General features: G+C 44.2%; 1 protein-coding gene across 3 annotated transcripts in view; it reads left to right on the forward strand.

Moving 5' to 3' along the window:
- Window positions 1-26,287, forward strand: part of poe (E3 ubiquitin-protein ligase-like protein poe) — a 590,397-nt gene that overhangs the window by 199,122 nt on the left and 364,988 nt on the right. For all 3 annotated transcript variants that reach the window (XM_055063706.1, XM_055063707.1, XM_055063708.1), the window contains 5 exons: window positions 1,303-1,440; window positions 6,357-6,539; window positions 6,980-7,102; window positions 17,528-17,662; window positions 19,184-19,275. In XM_055063706.1, coding sequence (XP_054919681.1) covers window positions 1,303-1,440; window positions 6,357-6,539; window positions 6,980-7,102; window positions 17,528-17,662; window positions 19,184-19,275 — 671 coding nt within the window. The remainder of the gene's footprint in view (window positions 1-1,302; window positions 1,441-6,356; window positions 6,540-6,979; window positions 7,103-17,527; window positions 17,663-19,183; window positions 19,276-26,287) is intronic.

A 26,287-nucleotide genomic window follows, 5' to 3' on the forward strand; every position in this document is an offset into this window, starting at 1 on the left:
GCTCCTCACTGATTGCGGCCACACCTGCTTGTCCCGAGTAGTTGAAGACCTAGTTCGCTCCTGTTGTGCCGAGCACAAGCTTTCCACCATCTACCGCCCACAGACAAACAGACTGACGGAGCGGCTCAATCGCGCATTGACAGAAATGCTGTCTATGTACGTTTCCGACGACCATAGTGATCGGGACAGCATGTTGCCCTTCGTGACCTTCGCCTATAATTTGTCCCGCTACGAGACCACTGGCTTTTCACTCTTTTACCTTCTATTCAGAGCCGCCACCCTTCTCTGCCCTTTGACACACTGCTTCCTTGCTCAAGGAACGCTCCCATTGAATATGCTCAAGATGTCTTTGCCTGGGCTAGCACAGCACTCCAAGTTGCCGGCTCATGGCTCACTGAGTCTCAGACCGGGTCGAAGATCCGGTACGACAGCTGACATCGGGACGTTTGATTTCCTCCTAGATTTGTTGCCCTCCTATGGATGCCATGTCGCTTCGTCAGCTTGTCTGAAAAGCTGCTGCTGTGATAACAGGACCCTACACAATATTGCGTCAGCTTGGCGATGTGAACTACGAGATCACTCTGCTGGACTCGCATGTCCCCACGGACGTTGTGCATGTGTCCCTGCTGAAGCCTTACTTTGCCACGAATTCACCTTCCTTATAGTTACGCCGAGACGGCGCCTTTACAGGCAGGGGTTATGTTACGACTCAACCAAGAATGGCGCCAGTCAGAAAACAATTTGACGTGTAGAGGTGGAATCAGTCTTGACAGCCATCTTTTTTATGCATCATTGTCTCTCGTAAATATCGTAAATACATCTTTATATGTGACTTCTGCTATGTAGCAATGCATGTAAATGCCTCCTGAGTGGTAATAGAGAGACTGACATTGGCAGCTTTGACCAAGTGCTGCCACCTGTCATGTGGTTTCTGCAGAAAATTTACCCGTATTCAATATCTTCCGGACTGCACCACTTGAGCTTTTGTCGTATTATATAGGCAAGAGTGTATAGCTGCAATTTCTTTTTCTTTTTGAGGAATTCAGCTTGTAAGCATAACACAGCATGCTAACCCCAACTAATTTTCATCGCTACTTTGGACAGGTAAGGCTGGATGTCTGTCGTTAACACGAAGTGCATGAAGCCTATAATGAAGTCACCATGCTTTACATTCTAATGCCACAGCTGAGAACCAGCTGAATTTTCATATTATTCCAGATTTTTGCTTAAGAACTCTAGATGCAGTAGTTCACGGAAAACATCTAACCAAAAGTCGGTCTTACTTTTTTCTCTTGTGCACAGGCCTGCAGTTTCCTTCTAGCATCGCCAGATGCACTCAATTACTCTGACCTCTACGGAGCAGTGCTTTCACTTTTGTGGATCGGAGCTCAATGTGATACAGTGGAACGGCCTTCTGATAGCCCTAAGCTTTCATATCTGGTAAGGGTAATTTTCGTATCTGAAAATGGAATTTGTTTTTTGCTTTTTGTTTTTTCTTTCATGAGCAAAAAAATAACCTTAGGCCTTCTATTCGTTTGGTGGGTTCAGTGCTTTCAATGCGCTTATTCTGGCATATTTGAGGTTCGTTAGACTGACTGAAATGAAGTCTATTCTTGTGAATGCTTTAAGCTGAGCAGTTTAGAGAAGCTTTAGTTCTCCATAGATTCAATACACATTTGTTAATTGAACTTATGGTAATCTGAGCAAATGTCCCAGCTCCCTTCATGTTTCTCCTGAAGGCACACTCAAAGCAAAAAGTTAGTTCTCCTGTATTGATTGATTATTGTCCCAAGGATCTTGGCATATGTCCTGCATCAAGAGTTACCTTAGCTGCTGGTCGCGGTTTTGATTTCCATGTGCTGCATCTGCATTCTGATGGGGATGGTATGCAAGAGCACTTGCGTACCATGCTTTGGGTCAAAATTAATCCAGTGTCTTCTATGTGGCATCTTTTATAGTCCATTGTGCAGTTTTAGGATATTAAACTCTCCAGTTTGACTCAACTTCGGTGGAGAGAAAACCACTAATTAATATAACGCACTTTGATGAGCTAGTTGGTACATGACTTTGAAAGCAAAGAGCACTAAGTGGATTAAACCAGCATGTGTCCAGACTAAAGCAGTCTTGTGTGCTTCTGTTTAGTCCCATTCTTAGTGCTGCTTACTTTCACACTATTTGAAAATGATACATCTCCAGGAGACGGCAGATTGAGTGAGAAAATTAATAGCAGTGCGTCATCCGCCTGTCAGTGCAGCATAAGAATCGTGCATTGTGCCAATTATCTCAGCCATAATACTCTGTCGGGCATTACCACCCTTACTTGAGTCAAGGCCACATATGGAGGGCATGACACTCACACAAAAAGTGTTGGCAGGATAGCGAATAGTTTTGTAAAAAAAAACTTATAAAATTGGCCAATTTGTATATTGTTACTTGTTGAATTGTAATGTAAAGAAAATGCAATGCATGTATGTATGCAATTGCAATGAAGTAAAGAAAGCCTTGGGAGGTATGCAAAGGGGGAAGGCAGCTGGGGAGGATCAGGTAACAGCAGATTTGTTGAAGGATGGTGGGCAGATTGTTCTAGAAAAACTGGCCACCCTGTATACGCAATCCGTCATGACCTCGACCATACCGGAATTTTGGAAGAACGCTAACATAATCCTAATCCATAAGAAAGGGGACGCCAAAGACTTGAAAAATTAGACCGATCAGCTTACTGTCCGTTGCCTACAAAGTATTTACTAAGGTAATCGCAAAGAAAATCAGGAACACCTTAGACTTCTGTCAACCAAAGGACCAGGGAGGATTCCGTAAAGGCTACTCAACAATAGACCATATTCACACTATCAATCAGGTCATAGAGAAATGTGCGAAATATAACCAACCCTTATACATAGCTTTCATTACTTACGAGAAAGCGTTTGATTCAGTCGAAACCTCAGCAACCATGGAGGCATTACAGAATCAGGGTGTAGATGAGCCCTATGTAAAAATACTGAACGATATATATAACAGCTCCACAGCCACCGTAGTCCTCCATAAAGAAAGCAACAAAATCCCAATAAAGAAAGGCGTCAGACAGGGAGATACGATATATCCAATGCTATTCACAGCATGTTTACAGGAGGTATTCAGAGACCTGGAGTGGGAAGAATTGGGGATAAAAGTTGATGGAGAATACCTTAGCAACTTGCGATTCGCTGATGATATTGCCTTGCTTAGTAACTCAGGAGACCAATTGCAATGCATGCTCACTGACCTGGAGAGGCAAAGCAGAAGGGTGGGTCTGAAAATTAATCTACAGAAAACTAAAGTAATGTTTAACAGTCTCGGAAGAGAACAACAGTTTACGATAGGTAGCGAGGCACTGGAAGTGGTAAGGGAATACATCTACTTAGGGCAGGTAGTGACCACGTAGGATCATGAGACTGAAATAATCAGAAGAATAAGAAGGGGGAAAGTTGCACTTCGGATATTCTAGCTTAACCTAGTGCTTACCTTTAGTAAGGGTGTGCGAATATTCCAGAAAATGTTTCTATTCGATCTTGTGCTTCAATCGAATAGTTAATATTCGAAACACCGAATATTTTTTGAATAGTTTAAGAACAATCAGCACTGATGAGCAAGCGAGGGGGCTCAAGATAGGAAAACTTAAAACATTGAGGGGTTCATTTTTCTTGCCTCCCTCCTTGTGCTACCCGAATGTAGCACATAGCCCAAGTTCTTATACCACTGTTGGCACAGTATCATTCTCTGGGGTGATTTTACTGCTTAATGCTTGTGGGGTACCTGTGCTCATGTGCCTCCACTTTCTGGTGAGCATTATCTCAACAACGCTCTTGTACTCACTTAGCTCATGAAGCTGCCTGCCTATTTGCTGAATATTTTAATTTTAATGCCAGACTTCTATGGTGACAAAGTGCTACCTTAGATACTATAGTCACTGCTACTCTATATAGGAACTTATTTCAGTGCATAGTGACAAAATAACACCTTGAATACACTATAGTCGCTGCATTGTAGGAGCTTATTTCAGTGCATAACTTTATGATTTTCTTGTCTTGTTGGTTGAAATTATAAATGTTTCTAGTAAAATTTTGCGAAACTGTATCACTGTATTGAAAGAAATTGTCTTACCATTCAAGAAGTATTTGATTCGGTTTTAAATATTACTATTTGCACACCCCTACCTTTTAGTGTCCCTTAAAAGGGTGTCTAACACACTTCTGGTTTTGTCTAAAGAAAATGTAAAATTTTTGTTATTTGTGTTTCTGGTGACTATTTGTCAGTTTCCTGACAAATAGTCACCACAAAAGTGCTATTCATAAAATGTGAATAGCATTCTTAGCCTACTCTAGGCTCTTTAATGACTCAATGAAAAAATAAAAATCCTTGAAAACTTTGGTGCTGGGCGGAATCATACCTGCGTCACACAGGTTCCTTAAGCACAACAGCCTGATAATTTCGAGTTGTGCCATGAATGCGGGCAGGTAGTGACGGATTAATTCTCAGCATAAGCAAGCACTGGCACGCCACGCATCTTGAAAGCCATACTCAAGGAGGGGGTCTTAGTGCATGTTGCTGGATAGCACAGCTTGTCCAGAAGGAAGCACGAGAGAGGAGCATGGCTGCAGTGCACGGCTCAAACATGATGCATTTTGGTGGTGGAAATATGGTGTCACTACATTGCTTGAATGCTAATCACATTAATGTCAACAGTCATTGTGGCACCTGCCGTGGTTGCTTAGTGGCTATGGGGTTGAGCTGCTAAACATGAGGTTGCGGCCCGGCCACGGCAGCAGCATTTCGATGGGGGCAAAATGCAAAAACACCGATGTACTTAGATTTAGGTGCATGTTAAAGAACCCCAGGTGGTCCAAATTTTCGAAGTCCCTCACTATAACGTGCCTCATAATCAGATCGTGGTTTTGGCACATAAAAGCCCATAATTTAATTTTAGTCATTGTGGCACAGGTTCTGCCTGAATTTTTAGTTGCTTAAATTTTTTAAAAATGGAATTCTGGGGTTTTACGTGCCAAAACCACAATAGTGCTACAGACCAGTATTCCCAATGTCCAAGGATGAAGAGGCCAGTGGTTCGAAAACGATGACGATTAGCAGCTAGTGCGGGCGGTTGCCTTTTAGCCAAGTGCAGCATATCGATCTTTAAATATACTTGTATATAACATTGCATCTGCGTCTTCCTATGTAATGTATTTCTCCTCACTTTTTTTGCTGTGTAGCGCACTTCCGCTGACGGCGTTGCACACAAGCTGTTGCGATTGTCTCGTTTTGCGCAGCGGACGATTTTGCGCACTGCACACTAGGGCACCTGACTAGTGGTATAATTCAGTGCTACAGGAAGGCTGAGGCAGACACAAGCGGATCATAGAGCATGATCCCGTGCTGGAACACAGTAGAAAATGACATAGTTTCGGTGTCTGCGCGCACGACTGCACGATGTGAGTACGAGCAGATGAAACAGAAGTACAATTCTCTTGCTGCAGTGCAAAGTAAAACAAAAACATGCAGACATTTGATTTGTGTGTTTTATTATTTCTCTAACCTTTAAGTCGTCTGTTCAAGCAACATGTTACACAAATAACAGATGTTGCCTTAAATAAGTCTTGAAGTTATGTGTCACCACAAGCGACGTCACAGTGCAAACACGTGTACGTAGGCGCACTAGCATGTGTACATCATCCTCTGGTTTGGAGCGCGGCAGCCACGAGAAGGGAAAACAGCGTTCCATTTGAAATTTCAGATCTTTCCAAGCCACGTAGCAATGTAATACTTTGCAGACGCGATCGTTATCGCGCAATGTATGCTCTGTACTTGCCAGCTCAGAATGGCCAGACCTGGTGAGGGGCCCTTTAAAAGCGAGTTGGGTTTCAATAATGAATGCTTCTCATTTTGAAGAAAGTTGGCAGGATAAAATCTGTAAAGGAAACAGCTGCAGGTACCTGACAGCATTCTTGCAACATCAGAAAGATCCATGAAATGTTACTTATATTTATGGCAGTACATACATATATATAACAGAATTGTCATACTTCCTTTTTAATCCTCTAAATATACTTGTCGAAAGTACAACAAAAAATTCGGAAAAGCCTTTTTTTTTTTTTATTGGACATCTGAATAAAACATTTCTTGCAAATTGCAAGTGTATGTACACACATATGCGTGGGTATGCGTGAGAGAGAGGGGAGCACTGAAAGGGTTAAAAACCCAAAAAGTCATTTTGTGGGCTCACTTTGTGGGTTTTTTCCCCATTCTGTCTGCTCTACTTTTTTGTTCATGCTAGTTCACAATATTCATGATTGCTAATGGCACATTTGTCTTGTTGGACATAGGGTACAGCTGCAGTGCAGTACTGCTTCGGTGCAGTGTGGCGCTTGTTGCTGAGCCTGCCACCTTCCATTCAACTGTCAGAGGCTTTGGCAACAGGCAATGCAATGCTTGACCTTCCCCAGATCTTGCATGCCATTGTCTGGGTTTCGAGGTTTGGGCATAAGAACTTCAATGTCTGGATCAAGGTATGAATATTACCGTTTTTCTTTTCCTTAATGTCAATGTCTGTTTCTGATTGTGTTTTTAGCTACTTGCTTTTTCTGCTGTCTCTAATAACTGTTGTCAGTTTATAATTCAAACTTAGTGGTGACTGCCAAAAAGTGTAAATAATAGGGAATCTGAAATAACAGATATTTGTATTTGATAATATTTGTGTCTGCACAGTTATACGCCTTATAGTATTGATGTTGTTTTTGAGACAACAAGAAACAGTGAAGTATTGTTAGCTCTGCTTAAAATTAAGGCTCCTTGCTGCCACGCTCCACATTGGAAATAATATATACAGTAGTAACACAAAGCAAATGCTGAGTGAACTGCACACATCATTATCTGTAGTTCCTTGAAGATACTGCTTATTCTTCCTCTTTAAAATGCACCGTCATGCTGCCCTTTCTTTTTCTTCCAGGATTCTTTGGTGAAGCAAGGCATGACACAACAACGGGCAGAGTCCACTGTGCATCAAGTCACAACGAATGCCAGCCAGCTTCTGTTTGATGTGCGAGTGTTCAAGCAGCTGGCCAGCAAGCAGGCAAGCATTACTAGACGTTTTTGTTTTCTTCTCACTCTCTCTTAGACAGGCTCTTTTTCTGCATTTTTGTTGAACCTGTGTTGACATGTGAACAGTAGCTAGACCCAAATCTGCTCAATAATTTGGGTGTCCTGACAAATTTGCTGGGACTAACTGGGTGCTGTTTAAACATACACCTTAAGGAGCACAAGAATACTCTGAAAAACCAAATTAAAAACTTAGCAATGCATTGTTGTAACTGCAGATGTGCCACAGGATTAGAGTGGACATCAGTTTTATGCCACTGCCCAAATCAGCGCATGCAAGAAATAAGTCAAGCTTATCCCTACAAAGAGCAAGATCAGACTGTGTGATCCAATCCTCTGCAGTGTTCCAAGGGAAAGAAATACAGTAGAACATAATTCATACGTTCCTGTTTAGTACGATTTCCCAGCGCCAATGTTAGCAATCGAGAATAGGGGTGGGAAAATACTTGAATATCACCAAATCGAATTGAATAGTTGCGACACTTGCTTTGCCGTGACCCTCCCGAGCTCAAAATCTTTAACAGGTGGGAAATTATGCCAAACCAGTACAAAGGCGCCTCTTTCCCGTGAATCCGTACAGCGCCAACACAATGGTTGCGCGCGGAGTGGTGATAGTCACGGGATGCCATTGTCCGTGCTTTCGACTATCACGCAGATCAGTATTAACATAACCCACCTGCTGCAAAGATCAGAAAGCCCTTCTGTATTTTGGAGGAAAACTGGAAAGCAAAACTTGCTATAAAAAGAAAATAAAGAAAGAAAAAATAATAATAATGTGATAACCTCATTGGTATTCAGTGCAACATATCGTCACTAATTCTTTAACTTCAGCAGGAAAAAAGCACTTGATTCTATTCGATTTGAGTACCTTAGTTAACTCTATCTTAATTAACTGTTCCTTAACTCACTTTGCCATAATTAACACCAAAGATAGTGGATTCGACTCTCAACCTTCACGTCAATTGAAATCAAACTTGAAGAGGTGGGTTCACCCATATCTCCATGTTAGGTTGTGGGTTTGAGTGCCTCATTTAACTTCGCCTTAACACCAAAGGTCGTGGGTTTGACTCTCGACCTTCACAATGTCAATTGGAATCCAGCTTGGAGATATGGCCGGTTCAACCATATCTCCAAGTGGGTTTGACTCGCACCAAAGGTTGTAGGTTCGAGTGCCTTAACTCTATCTAAATTAACTGTGCCTTAATTTGCCTTAATCAACACCACAGGTTGTGCTGAAGCTTCTTCTTTGCCTCAGCTTCATGCTTTCTTATAAATTGATGGTCTAATTAGCCCTAATTAACACCACAGGTTGTGGGTTTGACTCCTACAAAAGTTCCAAGGGTTCAACTCCCTCCAAGGGTCATGGGTCTTCATTAATGTCATCCTAATTAACACCACCAGTCGTGGGTTCATCTCCCTATGAATTTTGGTTCTATGACGCCAGACATCGGATGGTTCGACCCATGAGCCATCTAAAGCTTTCACCTTAATATACTAGTGGTTGTCAACCAGAACCTGGAAAGAAGCCACATCGACATTGCCAGTGAGCTTGGACTGCCTGCATCAAGTGTCGAGCATAAGCAGCCTGCTCAGCCCACTCGTCGTGTTGGTCACAGGCTCTCCTGAGGGTGCAAGACCAACCATGCGACAGTGATCCAAGAAGGCTGGTGGCTTGGTGCACACCATCTGTCTGCATGATAAAATGTTAGAGGTCACGTGGTCAAATAGATGTGGTCACATGCATACAGGGCCTCCGTGCCATATGTAAAAGGACACGCTGTGGGTGAGAGGATGAAGGGCAAGCATGAAAGGAGCCCGAGCCAAGAATGCTGGCAGCTTCGTGTGCACTCCTGTGCATGCAGTTTTGGAGGTCATCTGACCTACGTAGTTTTGGGAATGAAGCACAGTTGAAATGGTAAAGTGAGTAGCAGTACAGAACATTCGCTTTGGGACAAGCCTGTATGTTCCCCATTCTTGGTGCTCATCACAGCAGCATTGTGATGGCAAGTGCCCACAGTCCTCAAGTGAACTGTGTTCATGTGTGTCATTGGGCGGATGGCACCACACTTGTTTGGTTAGTAAGCGGATGATTACTACAATTTATACAGCCCATAAAATGATGAGCGAGCCTTACTTCGTGTCGTAGTGTAATACACTCAAACCTCATTGTAATGAAGTCACTTTAGTCATGCAAATACCTTCATTATATCCAATATTAATTATAAGAATTGTGGGCTATGTGGCGCACCCTGTCACCTTTGTGCCGGTGTTTGCCTATTCTGCCTTGCCTGTACCCCTTCCTTTTACACCCATGACAGGTCGGAGCAACAGCTGAGCTGTCGATCACCTATTGCTCTGGCCTGGAAAGGTTAGTGAGTAATTTTCCACTGACTGGTTTTCGAGGATGGTGCTTCGCCTATCGCGGTAGGCAGTGCGAACGTTGGGAGATATCAATGGTACCGAATCAGGTGTATACACGTTTTTCCATTCATCCGCTGGCACCTTTGTTTTAGGCATCACTCGGACTTGAGCTCATCTGTGGTGTCTTACGCCTATGGCAAGCGCATACCTGGTTTTGCTTCTTTTTCAAATGCAAAACTGAAGAATGGTGCCTAGTTCTTGCATGTGGTCGTACTACACCGAGCCACACTTATCAGAAGCCCAAGCGTACAGTGATCACCCTAGCTCTCGCGAGCAGGCCTGTTGGTCATCGTAAGAGTATGCAGCGTAGCCGTAGGGGCACTTGTCACTTAGCGGCGTATTGCAGGAAGCCATCTTCTCACAGCGACATGCTAGCTGCTGCTGTTATATTTCTGCCTTTGGTGCGGGACCCTCGTTGCTTCCTTTGCTGCCCTAGGACTGGGCATTTTTGCAGGGTTGGGGGTTACCGGAGGCAAATAAACCTGTTTCCCTTAACTTATGGCAATACTGTGTTTCTTGCGGCACAGTACTTGCACCCTTTGCAGGCTACATGGGCGTGCAGTGGCAATAACATTTATGCAAAAAATCACAATCACGTTTATGCAAATGAAATGCGAGGGGGTGCCTCCGAAGGGCCTGAATGAGGTCTTTTGCAGATTTTGATAGCCTGTCAGCGCCATGGGTGTTACTTTACTGCCACAACTCATTGTGAAATTAGCATATACAGTGGAACCCCGATTATATGACTTTCTCGGAGCCGCGAAAAAGCATTGTAAAATGCGGGCGTCATAAAATCCGAACATAAATTATGCCTATAAAAATACTACTTATTTCGCGCGACGGATTTACGAGAAACTTCAATGCAAACTACTAACATACTCTGCAGGGTTTGGAAACCCAAATTACCAAAAAAGTAAATGCAATAAGAGTTAATGCTGCAGCACAGGTACCAATCATGCTTTATTTAAACGAACCTTTACGGCACTCCACTGCCCACTGCCACAATTCCCGCCAGCCAGCTTTAAAAAAAGTTGGTAAGTTTCTTTTGGACCTTGTTTGATCCGTGAACCAACAGCTTTCGCTCGAGCTGGGCAACATCCAAAAGGAGGTCCTCTGCGGCGTCGCGTGAACAGATGAAGTTCCGGATGCCGTCTATGTGCCATAGCACCTCGGCGAACGTGGTAGGCACAGGCACGGAATTTATGGAATCATTGTTGTCCTCGTCCGATGTCGCAGCGTTGTCGGCGCTAGGCAAAGCCTCCTCGATGGCATCATCCAGCGACACCTCGCCGATAACCGACTATAACCGATGAGGATTTAGATAACCACAGTTTGGATTTCATTACACTAGTAGTAGAATACCCTCATTGGAATAAAGCATGGCTACATTTACTTTTCGCTATATCCAGGATGTCTACCAACCGGGAAAACCGGGAATTCTCAGGGATTTTAAGTAGTCTGGAAAAACTCAGGGAAAACTCAGGGAATTTGTGCCTCTATCGGAAAATTAGCTGTAATTTTTTTGAAAGGGTCGAAAGTCGCGGTAATGCTGGCTCGAGTAACAGACAAGAATCGTAAGGAATCATCTTTGATGCCCTGTCGTCGGTTGGAGAAGTCGCCAGTGTACAATCAACGACTGACTTTCTAAATTCCCGATAATTTGGACGGCTTCGCGGCACCACCACGTACCCCATAGAGTCAATGTATCAGAACGTCTGAAATTTCGGACGCAAGGACTCTTCACCGTCCGATTTTCCGGACATTTTGCCGTGACCGCAGTTCCAAAACGGCATTAATCAAAGCCTCCACCACTGCCGTTTTGATTACCTCGCCGCCTCAAACCAGCGCTCTAGCACGCAGATCCGCTGGCAGCCGTAGCCACCACTGCGGCAACGCTAGGCCTAGCTGCTTCGATGTTCGGTATTAAGCTTCTTGCCGTTGGGTGCCGTGTTTTTTATTGAAAGAATTCGCTGCTGTCAGCAAAGGCACGGACTCTGCCTTTGTGGTCCTCGCGACTAGCTTAGAAGCTTGGAAAGCACGGTGCGTTGCATAATGCCAGTTCCCGAAAGTCAGCTTCGCCTCTGTACTGAAATGTTACTTGGTGAAGCTTGCGCAAAAGTATTGCAGTGAAGCATAACAAGCATGCGAAGAGGCTATTGCGACGAGACACAGTATGTATTCCTTAATTATACACGCGTGCACCCGGTATTGCCTATCACAGTATGAGCACCGATATGCCTAATATGTGTGCCGACAGGTCTTCAGAGCGTTTTTGAATGTGCCTGTGGCGGTTTGAGCCCCTAAGGGCAGTAAATGACATGCATTTATTTTTTCCAACTGGCCGATGTTTCGGACGTTTTCGCGGCCCCTAAGGAGTTTGAAAAATCAGACGTGGACTGTGCAACTGACCAAGAAAATGCTTCAAATGGCCCGTGGGGCAAACGAGTGGCGGAAGGAGGACAAGAACAGAAAGGACCTATGCATTGAGGAATGCACGGGAAAGGAAGCGTGCTGCCGCCGTTTTGAAGGAGCTTGAGCTCAAAAAACAGTGTTGCAGGTGTCCCTCATCCAAACCAAAATAAACTCTTCAAAGCAGTGAAGCACAACACTGAGGCGTCGTACGAGGGCTGAGAGTATACCTCAACTGTCCTGTCATATATGGCAGGCCAGTCGAGGTTGACTTACGAGCTTTGAGAGAGAATCTCAATTGTGACAAAGTTCGGGCCTCATACCACTGAGATTGCTATCAGTTGATAGAAATAGTTCATATTCGAAAATATTTGCTTCTGTATGCTTCTTTTTGTTCGTATTTGAGAATGTCCGACTCCGTTGGCAATTTTTATCGAAGACATTTTATTTGCTGTGCATTTTACTACTCAACATTTTACTACTACAACACTACTCCTTAGTATTCAAATTGGATTAGGTCGTTTTCTTTAATTTTTTTTCATATGCTTACTAGAGTGAGAGCACCGGCAATATGGTTTCAGCCCGTCTTGACATAAAACATAGTTCTTTATCACTCAGGGAATATTGCAAAGGCACTTGGCACAACCTGAAAACTCAGGGAATTTGGAAATGTCAACATGGTAGACACCCTGTATATCTGTATATTGAGGTTCGACAGTACACTTTGCTCTCGTTATTAACCCTTTGAGGGTCAATGACGTAAATACACAGCGCCGCGAACAAGTCCAAAAATGGTCAATGCCGTATATTTATGGCGCCGTCTGTACATTTACGAAGCACGCCAATTTCCTAACTTTTTCTTTTGTGTCACATGTGCTGCCACTATGTGGGAATACAGGGAATTTTTTTCGCACGCCTCCCACTCGCAGTTTTCGTTGCATGGTTTGTTTCAGAGCTAGTTTGCTCCCGCGCATCTATATACTACCGCTGGCGCATTGGTGCGCGGGCAGGCGTTTCGGGTTTTGTTCCACGGGCGGTTTCAGATTCTTGCGCTTGCAGAACTGATGGCTATCTCATTACTAATCGCTCAAAGGGCGATCGCCTCTTTCTCGCTCGTTTAGTGCTCACAGGGGTGTGCATAGGAAGGATGCCGCCGTGCATGCGTTTCCGTTGCTTCTTCTACTTCTTCTTTCTTTTGGACGCTGGCGAAAACTAATTGCCTCTGGTTGGCAATAAAATGAAGATTAGCAGATGTTTGTCACACATTGTACTTTTTTGACAGGCACACAACCACACAGTTTTCTTGAGTGCGCACACCTATGCAGTTCGATTACGCTATGGATGTACATATAGCGTAAGAGCAGGAGCATTTGAGTCTTGCGAAATATTCTTGTGCGCACATTTTCAAGGCCTTGAACTACGTGTATAAAAATGCATCAAATTTTTAATACTTGTACGTTTATTTCTTTTTTTATTGTTGTTATTCATGAATGAAAAGTACATATATACCAACGCAGAATATTTTTTTCTCACTTTACGGTCACCCTAGAAAAATTGCGGTAATTTTTTTTCGAAATAAGTTCCCAAGAAGAACTGGAATCTGCAATAAAAAATATCTACCCTGAAAGGGTTAATGCTTCGCCTTACAGGTGGAACTGCGACATCTTTTAGTGAGTTTGGATCATACGATTTTCCATATAGTACATCTTGCTTATTCATCTTTTTCTCAGCGCATAAGCATGAGGTTGTACTGTATCATTTTTAGGTTACGCCTATTGAGGAACGTTTTGTTCCTCACTGTTTTCATTTGGTTGAGTTCCTGTCTTTTTTTTTATTGCTTTACCCGATTATTTAAAATGGCATGTTCACCTTTCTTGACTTACGAACACATAGGCAGTAGAAGGATGCGTAATCACATTCCAAGAATAATTATTCAGTTAAAAAACAGTGCTGCTACTTGTTACTAGCCTTCATCCTTGTCTTTACTCTTTCTTAAGTTGAATCCAACATCTGCACTTTGTGGTATGGTGACAATGTGCTGTTCTCATCTGGCTGTGTAATGGATAAAAGTGAAACAACCGTGTTGCCTCGTGCATTATGACATTATAAGTATACAAAGGAATCTCGTTAAACAGAATCTCAAGGACCCAGGTACATAAGTTCCGTTTATCAGGTGTTCCGTTTATCGAGAAATTGAGCTCAAAGGCACCCAAGATGCTCTCTTTAAAGGGTGTTATGATCGGCCAGTGGGGGTAGTGACCTTCTAGCCTCTCCTAGCCCAGTGTGACGAATCGCTTCGTGAAGCTAACAATGCATCCCCCAGGGACAGACTACTGGCTCTTGCAAGGCGAGACATGTTTGGTGGACTGAGTATTGTTAGCTGGTTCACTGTCGCCTTCACATACCAATAGGAGCAAGAAAACTCCTGGAAAAGGGTGTCCTATGGCATTCCCTCATGGACTCCAGTAACTGCCACGGTCATTTGGCAAACCTTCCAGCACGTCTTGGTTTCAACATCCCAGGAACCAAGACGTGCCAGCTTGAGTCAAGCATGACAACTCCTGTCTACAAAGCTCCCCCTTCTTTCTGTGTCTTCAGTGAAACAAAGGTGTGGGAGTGAGTGTTTGAACCCTTGCCCTCAACGCGGGTCCTTCGACAACTTTGGACGTTCCGATTGAACGAAGGTGGGGCAGCAGTTTTCCCTGGCCTAGGGATATAAGGAGGACAGACGGGATTTAAGCAGACTTTTTCGGCTCCTCAGTGTGCTTCAATTCAGTCATGCTAGACTGATGAAATGTAACGTTCTCCACTCTCCATGTAGATATTGTAAATAAACCCACTACTCCTCGTTCTCGATGAGAAGATGTTCCTTCAACAATGTCCTTAGCGTGGATGAGTCGGACGACGGCAGTGGCCAGCTACCCCTTTTTACATGCCCGACCCCAACTCTTGCAAGGGGCAGATACTTTATCGTCAACAGCAGATAGTAGACATAGCATATCTGATTATGAAGCTTCCTCTTAAATTTTTACTTGCATGCAGCTGCTAACTAAAGCTAGCAGCACTAAATATAATTACGGAAAGACAAGAAAAGTCATATAGGGAAATAAAAAGTCAAATTTTCACCCGATAGGGATAGCAAAGTATTAGGCTACATGAAATGTGGTTCATAATAAAGGGAAAGTAGTGTGAAACAACAAGGGTGTAGAAGAATGGACACCAAGAGCACTTGCTTGCAACCAGAAGTTATTCAAAGAGACAAGTACAGTCGAATCTCGACAATGCGAACTCGAAGGGGCACAAAAATTTGTTAGAATTAAACGGAGTTCGAATTAAAGGAAGCTCATTGAATGGAGGACTTAAGTGCAGTGCTGCGTTGGGCGGCGCATGTCTAACACATGAGTGACGAGTTCCAAAAATGTGCCTTCATGGCAGCACGGTATGTGCTGCCATGGAGCCACACTTTTAGGCAAAATTTTCGCTGCTGTGAAGCTGAAACTCAAGGCAGAATTTGCATATGACCTGCACCCCGACTTAACCGTTAGATTTTTTGCATTTTCGGTTTGGGTTATACGGGCCAATATACGACACTTGCAATGAGAGACATAAGCAGCAGCCAGTGTACGACCGCGCTGCTCGGTTGGAAGTGCTGCTTGGTTGGAAGCGCTGCTGCTTAATTAGGCACACTGTTGAGAGCACGACTGGCAGCATAGTATGTCCAGATAAACTGTTGCAAACGCTTACGCGTTCAAATTACTAGGCGTTTTTGCAAATTGAATACACTTAATTTTGAGTTGTGGCGACTGTGCATTTGGTTCTGCTTGCTTTTAAATATTTTTTTGTTTGAACAAACAGTTTGTTGTGAGTAAGCGCTTGTGATGCCCATTCTTCTCTGTCCTTGTGGTTTCATGCTATAGCTTCACTTTATCCAACTAAGTCGCAACGCTGGAGTGTGTGTGTCAACTTCGCAGGAAGACTGCGCATGTGAAGGGATCAGTCATCTCGGCTCGCCTAAATTTGCACCCACCGCAAATTGTAGCCAAGATGTGGCATGAGCTGCGCATGTGCGTGAGCCATGTGGACAGGCACGTGCAGCCACGGTGGGATAGAGGAAGAGATCGTGCTTACCTGTTCTTTCTTACTCCCACTCCCCTTGGCCCTAGTGCGCATTTTATCGCTTGTCCTCCAACATTGGGCATGTGGGAAGATGGTGTGCATCAAGTCACCATTCATCTCTGCTCACCATCACACATTTGCCCTTGCACCCACAGCAAACAGCGCGCTGGGCATGATCATGTCGCAGTTGGGCTTTATACAAAACTGCACGATGATGACGGTGGTGAAAATTCATCTGGAGTGCCCATATAATTCTTATTGCTGTAAGTATAGCTGTTTTAGTGAAGCAACCACTCATGAAGTCATGTTCGTCTCTGCCCATGAGCGCGTTGTGCAGGTGTTTATGTCACCATCAGAAACACTAAGCAAACATGCAGCTCACCAACATTTTCAACATAAAGAAACCACAGCAAGCCATGACCGCGGTAGAGCCACTCAACCATGGCCCCCACAAAACCAACACTAGCCATGTTGGCAATAGCTTAGAGAACTGCCGAGTAAACATGAAAAAGAAAGGCGCAAGCTGTCATGTCTGTTGCGATGCCTCTAAGGATTGACTGTGCAGTTTCATTTTCGGTAATACTGTGCTACGCTACGCAACACGCTGCTACTATCTCGAAGGCCACGCGCATCGCAAAGATGAAATGACTTTTCTGCCTTTTTGAGATCACAGACATATATACATTTTTATTTATTTAACTCAAAATTAACACTTGTGTATTATTGAGAATGTTCTTGCAATCACAAAATTGGCCGATATCGTTGGTTGGCCAACTGCTTTTGATCAGCTTTCGATGACGATATTGCAGATGCGAGAGCAAGCGTCTGTTCACTGCTTTTGACACAAGATGGTAAAGTCCCTGTTGCAATGCAGCGCAATAACATTTGGCTCAAGTGTTGGGCTGCTGAGCACGAGGTCGCGGGATCGAATCCCGGCCACGGCAGCCGCATTTCGATGGGGGCGAAATGCGGCTGTACCCATGTACTTAGATTTAGGTGCACGATAAAGAACCCCAGGTCGTAGAAATTTCTGAAGTCCTCCACTACGGCGTGCCTCATATTTGGCACGTAAAACCCCATAATTTTAATATTTGGCTCACATATTCAGAGGAGCCTCGTTAACAGATTAGCAACAATTTTTTACTATGTTAAAAAGTGTTTCAAGGCCCATTTAAGCAATTCCTGTTTACCGTGATTCTGCTGTTATTATTTCACGGAAGCAACAACACTCAGCAAAAGCTGTCAATTGAGTTGTCCAATTTTTTGTCACAAATTTTTTGTGACTCTGTCTGTCTTCCTAAACCTAAGGCCTCAAAAAATGTGAAAATACGTGAATAATCTGTGTTAGGTACAACTCCCACCTTTCATATAAATGCTGTTCCTTTTTTCTGCTTGTCTTATTCTGCATGGCAGTCTAGGTAACCAGTGCTCACTATGCTCATAATCGTTTCAGCTGGGTCAAGGACCAGCCGACCTGTCAGGTCCTGTCAGTCGCTCTGAGTTGCCACATCTCATGGACTTGTTTGTACTGGAGGCCCTTATTGCAAAGCTGCAGGTCTCCTTGGATTTCAGCCTCTTGAAGCCTACGGTGGGTGCAGCTTGTGTACTGCAGAACTGTGAAGGCGTCACGGAAAACTAGTGCACTGTGTTACGAATTAAAATTAAAATAGAGAAGCAGTGTGCTCCATCCTCTATTCGACAGTGTGTTTGGCCATTTACTGGGAGCATTTGCACGTGAAGGGACACGTGCAAATTGATGGTCACTGTCAGACAATGTTCTTGTTTTTTGCTAGTCACAAAGGCTTCAGGTACGTGCATGCGATGTTCGTGAACTTCAATAAATCAAAACTGTGGAATAATATTACTTTGTTATATTGTAGGAAAAAGTATATTTGTTGAATAGAACTACAACTGGGCAATGAAAAAGTTTATGTCCCTGATATTGCTATAATGGGGTTTGTTAGTACGAGGTTCAACTCCATACGAGATACTGTATTGTAAACATGTGACTCCAGCTTTCATATGTAAAATAGAATGCATGCAAACTTTCTTGGTCACGCAACAATGTTAAATGAGCAAAAGTACACCCAGTACTTAAAAACCAGCCAGTATTACTAAGGTTGATATTTGCGCCTGTTGGTGTACCATTAGAACATATAACATTGTGCCTAAAAGACATGGGCAAAAGCAAGGGACTAAGATAAACAGCGCGAAGATACGAACATTTGCACTGTGTGTGTATCTTCATTCCTTGCTTTTGTTCATGTCTTTTATGCATAGCATTTTGTTTCAATATTACTACACAAGAGGAACAAACTATTGATTCATAGGTATTGAGACTAGATACAAAAATGTGTCTCAGGACTTGTTTTATTATAACTATTTTCCCAGTATGCAAGAAGGACTGGGAAAACTGAGGGGCCTAATTATTGTTTGTAACAACAATGTGAAGCTAACAATGAAGCTAAGGGAAGCTCCTACTGGCACAAGGCAGCTTTTTTTTTTTGCACTTACATTTTGCTTTTCCTTTTTATTCCTGCATTTCAATTTAAATACTGTTAATTTCCACTGGGCTTTGCTTGGCTTCGTCTTTCCTTAGTATGTTTATTTTTTGCCTGTCGTTACTGCTATTCACATGCTGCTGTTTGCTATTTATATTGGTATCAGCTGCTCAGTGTGACAGAGAATAAAGAATGGAATCAAAAAGAAAATTTTTACAATACAGCACCTCTGTCACTGTTTTGGGGGGTTGGAATACAAGATTAGACTCAAGTGGCACTTGCAGCCAGTGCCTATTTGTCATGTGGAGGGTGAATGAGCCTCAACGGAGTTGCAGCTGCTGAAGTCACTGAGTGTATTGGATGTATTTTCCACTGCCTGCTAGCTTAAATTTTGTTTTCTTTTACATCCAAGCTTCTACATATCAACATGACATTGGAAGCAAAGTTCACAAGGGGCATTTTTTAGGAGCTTATAATTTACCTTCATCTCACTGAAACTGATTGTAGTCATGTTGTTTAGAAGTGGGTGGCTTGTGTGTGTGTGTGTTTTTTTTTTCAAGAACAGCTTGGAAAATATGTTAACCTTTCGTTTTTGTATTTTCGTTTAGAATGAAAACCACAGCCGGGAGGTCAAGGAGTTTTCATGGGAGATCTTTCCAATTCTTCTTCGTCTCGTCAAGCTCTACAACACATGCGTCAGGTGCGGGGATATATTTTGCCTTGTTACAGCTTATACACCCTATACAGACTGGCATATTTAGCGACATTTTTAGCAAGTGGACTTCACCAAAGCGAGTGTCACTTAATCAGCACGCCGCTAGACAGAAAAGGAAAGTGTCATTTAGAATTGGTGGCAGTGTCGATCAGTAAATCAGCTGGTACATTACATATTGATTATATTAGGCAATATTTGCAAAATAACATTGTCATGATCAATCTTCACGAGTGAAAAAGAGATAGCATTGCAAAGAACACGCAAGAGATGCGCTGTGTAGGTAAAGTGCTGAGAGGGGTGAAGTGTTAGCACCTAAAAAATAAGATGGCTTTTATTGCCAGAGGAAGAATGGTGGTTTATATAACTGTGGACATCTCTAACATCTGAAATCACAAAGAAGTCATTTTAGAATTAGTGCTGACCCAGCATTGAGTATTTGTTAGCACAGTCGAACCCAGATATATCGAACACACAGATTATCCCCTCGAAAATCCTGTGTAAACGTATAGGAAAGTTGCGTCGTATATCGAACTCTAATTTCACAGGTAATTCGATATATCGAACCCCTCGCCGCGCACTGGAAGGTGCGCTTTCCCCAAAGGCGCAGGCATCTCCCGCGCCCATCTGCGGTCGTTCAGCGCACGATGCCACGTGACATTTGCGAGCAGCGTGCACGGAGGAAACCGACTTGGCAACGGCTGGTCTAGAGCAGCGCTGCTCCCTGGAAGGTGCACTTTCCCCAAAGCCCGTTGCATCTCCCATGGTCGTTTGGCGCGCAACACCCCGTGACGTTTGCACGCGACGTGTGTGAAGGAATGAGAAAACCAGTGTTGCGACGCCTGGTACAGAGCAGAAGCAGCCAATGGAGCAGCCTTAGTCGGGGAGACAATGCGAAAAAGTGAACAGGGGTGTGAGGGAGGCACGGCGCCTATGCACGGCACATGCCACTATTATGGCCATTACTGCCGAGTGCTTCTGAGCTCTCTCCACTCTCTCCATCCTTCCCTCTTTACTTCTTCTCCTTCGCAGCAGTACGCAGGCGCCGAAAAGCCAGATCAGCGCGTGCCAGACAGAACGCCCGTCAAGTTTTCTTGTGCATGGTGAACGTTCCTTGGGTAACGTGTGTGACGTGCAGCTTTGTCGTGTAATGCAAGCTATGGCGGCTGCGAACGTAAAGAAGCAGAAAAATTTTGACTTTGCAACCAAGTTGGGAAGGAAGGAAGGAAGGAAAACTTTATTTGGTCCTGCAAGTAGTGATAATTAATCACTAAGCGGGCCGCTCCCACGTCGGGACCGGAAGGCCAAGCCTCACGGCCACATCGTGAGCCTGCTGGACAGCCCAGAATTGTTCATCCAGGTCTGGGCTGCGAAGTGCAGCCTCCCACCTGGACGCATCCTTGATCGCCGAGTCTTCAATTCTTTCGCAAGACCAGAGCATGTGTTCGAGCGAGGCTAAAGCACCACAATCTTGGCAATAAGGCTCTGTATACGTCTCTGGATAAAACATGTTCAGTCTCCGTGGGCAAGGATAAGTACCAGTCTGTAGTAAGCGTAATGTAAGTGCCTGAGCCCTGTTTAGTTTAGGATGCGGCAAACTGTAAACCCTGCGATTAAGAAGGTAATACTTCGTGATTTCATTGTATGTGGAAGGGGAGTCTCTATTCTCGGCGAGTACCGCCACGCCGTTGCGCGGGGCAGAGCGGAGGGTAAGATCTCGCGCTGCCTCATGAGCGGACTCATTGAGATTCGGAGGGGCTCCCTCGATCATCCCAAGGTGAGCAGGGAACCAACATAAGTAGTGTTGAGAGATCTCACATGTCTGCATAATTTTAAAAGCAACCTTAGCCACCGAGCCCTTCTCAAAGGCCCTAACGGCCGACTTTGAATCGCTATATACAAAAGGCCTGCGCCAAGTTGGGAATCATGCTCCAATAAGGCACCATTTGTCGCGACCGTGAGCGGCGTCTCAAGCCGATTTCTGTGTTTCAAATTATCGCTATATTGAACTATTTCGCGATCGCCTTCGAGTTCAATATATCCAAGTTCGACTGTATTTATTTTTGAAGCACCACTACCGAAGCTACTCACTTTGGTGAAGGGAAGGGAGTTTGATGAACATACTTGCTGGTGAATGGGTTCGACAGCTAGTGTCATTAAACCTTTCCATCTGCAAATGATAGTAATGGCAAAATATACTCACTTAAAGTCATCCTAAATTTGCCTAACACAGCAGTATTACCTTGCCTTGTCAATTGGCACTCACCATCTGGTCCCAGAAAGTGTGTGCATTACCAGGGTGTCTACCAACCGGGAAGACCAGGAATTCTCAGGGATATTGAGTAGTCTGGAAAAACTCGGGGAAAACTCAGGGAATTTGTGCTTCTATCAGGGAAAATTAGCTGTAATTTTATTGAAAGGGAACGAAAGTCGCGGTAGTGCCAGCTCGAGTAACAGACAGGAATCTTAACAAATCGTCTTTGACGCCCTGTTGTTGGCTGGAGGAGTTGCCAGTGTACAGTGAACGACAGACTTTCCGGACGGCTTCGTGGTACCACCACATACTCCATAGAGTCAATGTATCAGGACGTCTGAAATTTCGAACGCAAGAACCCTTCGCCGTCCGATTTTCCCAAGTTTTTTGCCAGGACCGCCGGTCCGAAACGGCATTAATCAAAGCCACCACTGCTGCCGTTTTGATTACGTCGCTGCCTCAAACCAGCCCTCTCGCACGCAGATCCGCTGGCAGCCATAGCCACTACTGTGGCAACGCTAGGCCTAGCTGCTTCGACGTTCGCTATTAAACTTCTTGCTGTTGGGTGCAGTGTTTTTCATTTAAAGAATTCACCACTGTCAGCAATGGCACCGACTCCGCATTTGTGGTCCTCATGATTGGCTTCGAAGCTCAGAAAAAACAGTGCATTGCATAATGCCGGTTCCCGAAAGTCAGCTTCGCCTCTATACAGAAATGTACTTCGTGAAGCTTATGCAAAAGTATAGCAGTGAAGCATAACATGCTTGTGAAGGGCTATTGCCACGGGACACAGTATGTATTCCTTAATTATACACGCGTGCACCCGGTATCTCCTGTCACAGTACGAGCACCGATATGACTAATACGTGTACTGACAGGCCTTCAGAGATTTTTTGAATGTGCTTGTGGTGGTTTGAGTCCTTAACCCTTTCGCTGTCACGGACGTACCGGTATGTCATCGCGCTTCCCCCCCACGGTGTCACTGACGTACCGGTACGTTCTCTATCGTGCGTTCAAAATTTCGCGCCTGAGCGCAAAGCTGGCGCTCCTGGATTGGCCACGCCACCTGTTGACTCTTTCTACAACTTCGTATATTCGCCCCGACCTGTGTTAACCTATGTATTGAAGAGTACGGTGCGACTGCCACTCCCCACTTTCTCTTTGCTGAGTGGCGCGGTGGCTCCGCGTTCGCTGGATCATGCGTCGTGCGCGTGTGGTTATGGGTTCAAGGGTTGTTCTGCCATCTCCGCTGGTTTGAAGGTTTTTATTTTTCTTCTGTTGGTGTGTCTGCTACGCCGCGTCAAGTTCAGGCGCACGTGCCGTTGCCTCTCCGAAAAGAGTGACTCGATTGCTGCTTTCGCTCTCTCGCCGAACCCTCGCTTCCGACTTGCAGCAGTAAACGTAAAGCCCTTCGAACTTTGTTTACCCTTTTTCCATCTCCCTCTGTCTTCTTGATCACGCAACGTCCCATTTCTCTCCGTTGTGCGGGCGACTGAAAGCGCATCCTCCCAGCGCGCGGTTACTTTCGGATGGCTGAGCGCGCGGGACCTTCGTCTGCTCATTGGTGCGGTGGCTCAATTCCGATTTAGAATACGAGCCAAGCTCGGATTCGGACTCGGACAGAGTCGCATGCGAGGAAGAGGGTTCCGCATCATCAGATTCGGATGTTGAACGGATTTTATAGTCAGGCTGATGATGATGATGATGTTTACTAACAGCAGCTGCAGAACACTGAAATGTGCATATAGCATTGACTACGTTATTTGTATACCAATCATAATCAAAAATAAATTGCCATGTTCATTCCCTGTTATGCTCGTTCCCTGAAACCAAGCCGACACTGGGGGTGCGTCACGGCCAGAAAGGTCCGACAGCGAAAGGGTTAAGGGCAGTAAAAGACATGCATTCTTTTCCAACTGGCCAATTTTTCGGACGTTTTCTCGGCCCCTAGAAAGTTCGAAAAATCGGACGGTGACTGTACAACTGACCAAAAAGATGCTTCAAATGGTCCGTGGTACGAGCGGCGGAAGGAGGACAAGAACAGAAAGGACCTGTGCATTGAGGAATTAACGGAAAAGGAAGCGTGCTGCTGCCGTTTTGAAGGTGCTCGTGTTCTAAAAACAAAGTGTAGGCTGATGCTGAGATGCAGGTGTCCCACATCCAAACCAAAATAAACTGTTAAAGCAGTGAAACACAACACTGAGGCATGGTGCATGGGCTGAGAGTATGTCGGGACAGTTGAGATTGACTTACAAACTGTTGAGAATCTCAATTGTGACAAAGTTCGGGCCTCATACCACTGAACTTGCTATCAGTTGATAGAAATAGCTCATATTCGAAAATATTTGCTTCTTTATGCATCTCCTTTTTATTCGTATTTGAGAATGCCCGACTCGATTTGCAATTTTTTTTTTTTCAAAGACATTTTATTTGCTGTGCATTTTACTAACCCCTTCCTTCTAATCTCTTTTTGAATAAAATAAACACTGCTCCTTAGTATTAAACTGGGTCAAGTAGTTTTTTTTCTTTTCACATTTTTACTAGAAGTGACAGCATCAGGCGACATGGTTTCAGCCAGTCTTGACATAAAACGTAGTTCTGCGTCACTCAGGGAGTTTTGCAAAGGCACTTGGGGAAAACCTGAAAATTTCAGGGAATTTAGTAGAAATTCAACTTGGTAGACACCCTGGTTACATTGTGGCATGAAATGCTCTATTTGTCTGATTGCTAAAAATGCACTAATTTCAGTGGTTATATGTTTTCATTTGAACAAGTGTTAGTTGCAGCATCTACTGTGATACAGTTGAACTGACTCATATAACATTATTCAAGTGCCAAGAAAATACCAGTCTTATATTTGGTAATTGTTATAATCGGGTTGCTTGAAAAAAAGCAGAGGGGACAAATATACAAACATTTTAATTAGGCAGAAATAAGTGCTGTCAAACCCACTTATAACGACACCAGTTTTAACAGTACAGTTTAACCCACCTATAATAATTTCATATGTAATGATCTATCAGTTTTACGACCACATTTCAGTGCATTTACTATTTTTCGACCCTGCCTATTGAAACTGCTTCCAGGTATAATGAACATTCTTTAAATCACCGTACTGTTACAACAAATGCTTCAAACCCGGCCATGGCAAAATGAGGGCACACGAAGTACCAAAGCATGGAAACGCGACCAAACTGGGCGCACGGCAGTGCACATTCCGCTCCACTGCAACCACAACAATGATACAGCCTTCGAGATAAGTGAGCGACCGCTGCATCAGATTTCGTAAGCCGTGAAGGATGTCATGTGCTTTTAAGGCATACCTCCAGGGAGGAGGCGTACAGCATAAACAGCATGGTTCGGGATGTGCATGGGTGTGTGCACCAGTGCGATATCGGAGGCTAGAACGATGGCACTCTCGTTTTTGTGAAATTATCTGTGCGGCACCATGTGCATTACGTTTGTTTCAACCATTTGTAACGACCATCTATGACCTTCCACTACGGGAACAACGGCTGCTCAAGCATTTTGTCGATGCGGCCCAAGTGGGCAAGGACGCTGCACCATGCGCTGCCGCCAGTGTTCCAATGGATTGGTGGTTACTATGCCATTTTCAGAAGATCACAGTTCGGCGGCACTTCATTTATGCGTTGCTGATTGCTGATAACAGTTTGCGATGAGGTCTTACGTTTCGAACATCCTTTTTGTTTGCCCGGTGTGACATAGATAACATAATTTTACTACTCTTGTGTAGCTGATGCACAGTAGTTTCAGAAGTTTACACTTCCAGCCAACTAGAATGCTTCGCTCTCTTGTGCAGAATACAGTCATGTCCCAATGGTAGTAAAATATCACAAGCCCTTGAATAAAAAATGCCTGCTGTGCTTGCAGTTTTGAAATGACAGGTGATTCTGATGCACAGTAGTTTCAGAAGTTTATACTTCCAGCCAACTAGAATGCTTCACTCTCTTGTGCAGAATAGTCATGTCCCACTGGTAGTAAAATATCACAAGCCCTTGAATAAAAAATGTCGGCTGTGCTTGCAGTTTTTAAATGACAGGTGATTGGAACTGGGTGCCGTTTTGAAAGAGCTATACGATGCCGCATTTCGTTCTTTAGATGGATGTTTCTATAATGGAGGTTTACACCTAGGTGCGGGAACAAAAATGCTTCTTAACGTCTGGTTTCTGAACTAAATTGCTGCCGAATTGTAACTGCTGACGCCAGCATCAGTGCAATTAGATTTGTAGGTTTTTAAGGGTGAGTCCACATATAGTAAACTATACATGTATAACGACACTTTTTGCAGAACTATAGAGTTTGTTATAAACAGGTTTGACTGTACTCGGATGTAACAATGAGCACCGCGATGATGAAATGATGTGGGCAACAAAACTCTGGTAATGGCACTTGGGGTGTGTGTGTGTAGGGGAGGAGTAAGCTTTGGCATCGCCGGGGGGGCTCAGCAGGGGCCTTGGGTCCCGGAGCCACCCTGTTGTTCTTTCATATAATTAAGTCCGCTTAAAATGAACTGCCTCAGACATACTCTTTGGTTAAAACTAACATTCGGAATGACTGCCACCGCTACCGATACTGGAGGCTAGGGTGCCTTGATGTGCCGTACCAGGGGGCGTGTGCATCAGGTTACCCTACTGCAGGCCTGTCGCGCACATCGCCCGTGGACTTAGGCAAAAACAAGAGGCGGAAACAAAAAGAGGCAGTGATGTTTCACTTCATGAATGCGGG

This window comes from Dermacentor andersoni, chromosome 1 (assembly GCF_023375885.2).
Source record: "Dermacentor andersoni chromosome 1, qqDerAnde1_hic_scaffold, whole genome shotgun sequence".
In the NCBI taxonomy this organism is placed as follows: Eukaryota; Metazoa; Arthropoda; class Arachnida; order Ixodida; family Ixodidae; genus Dermacentor; species Dermacentor andersoni.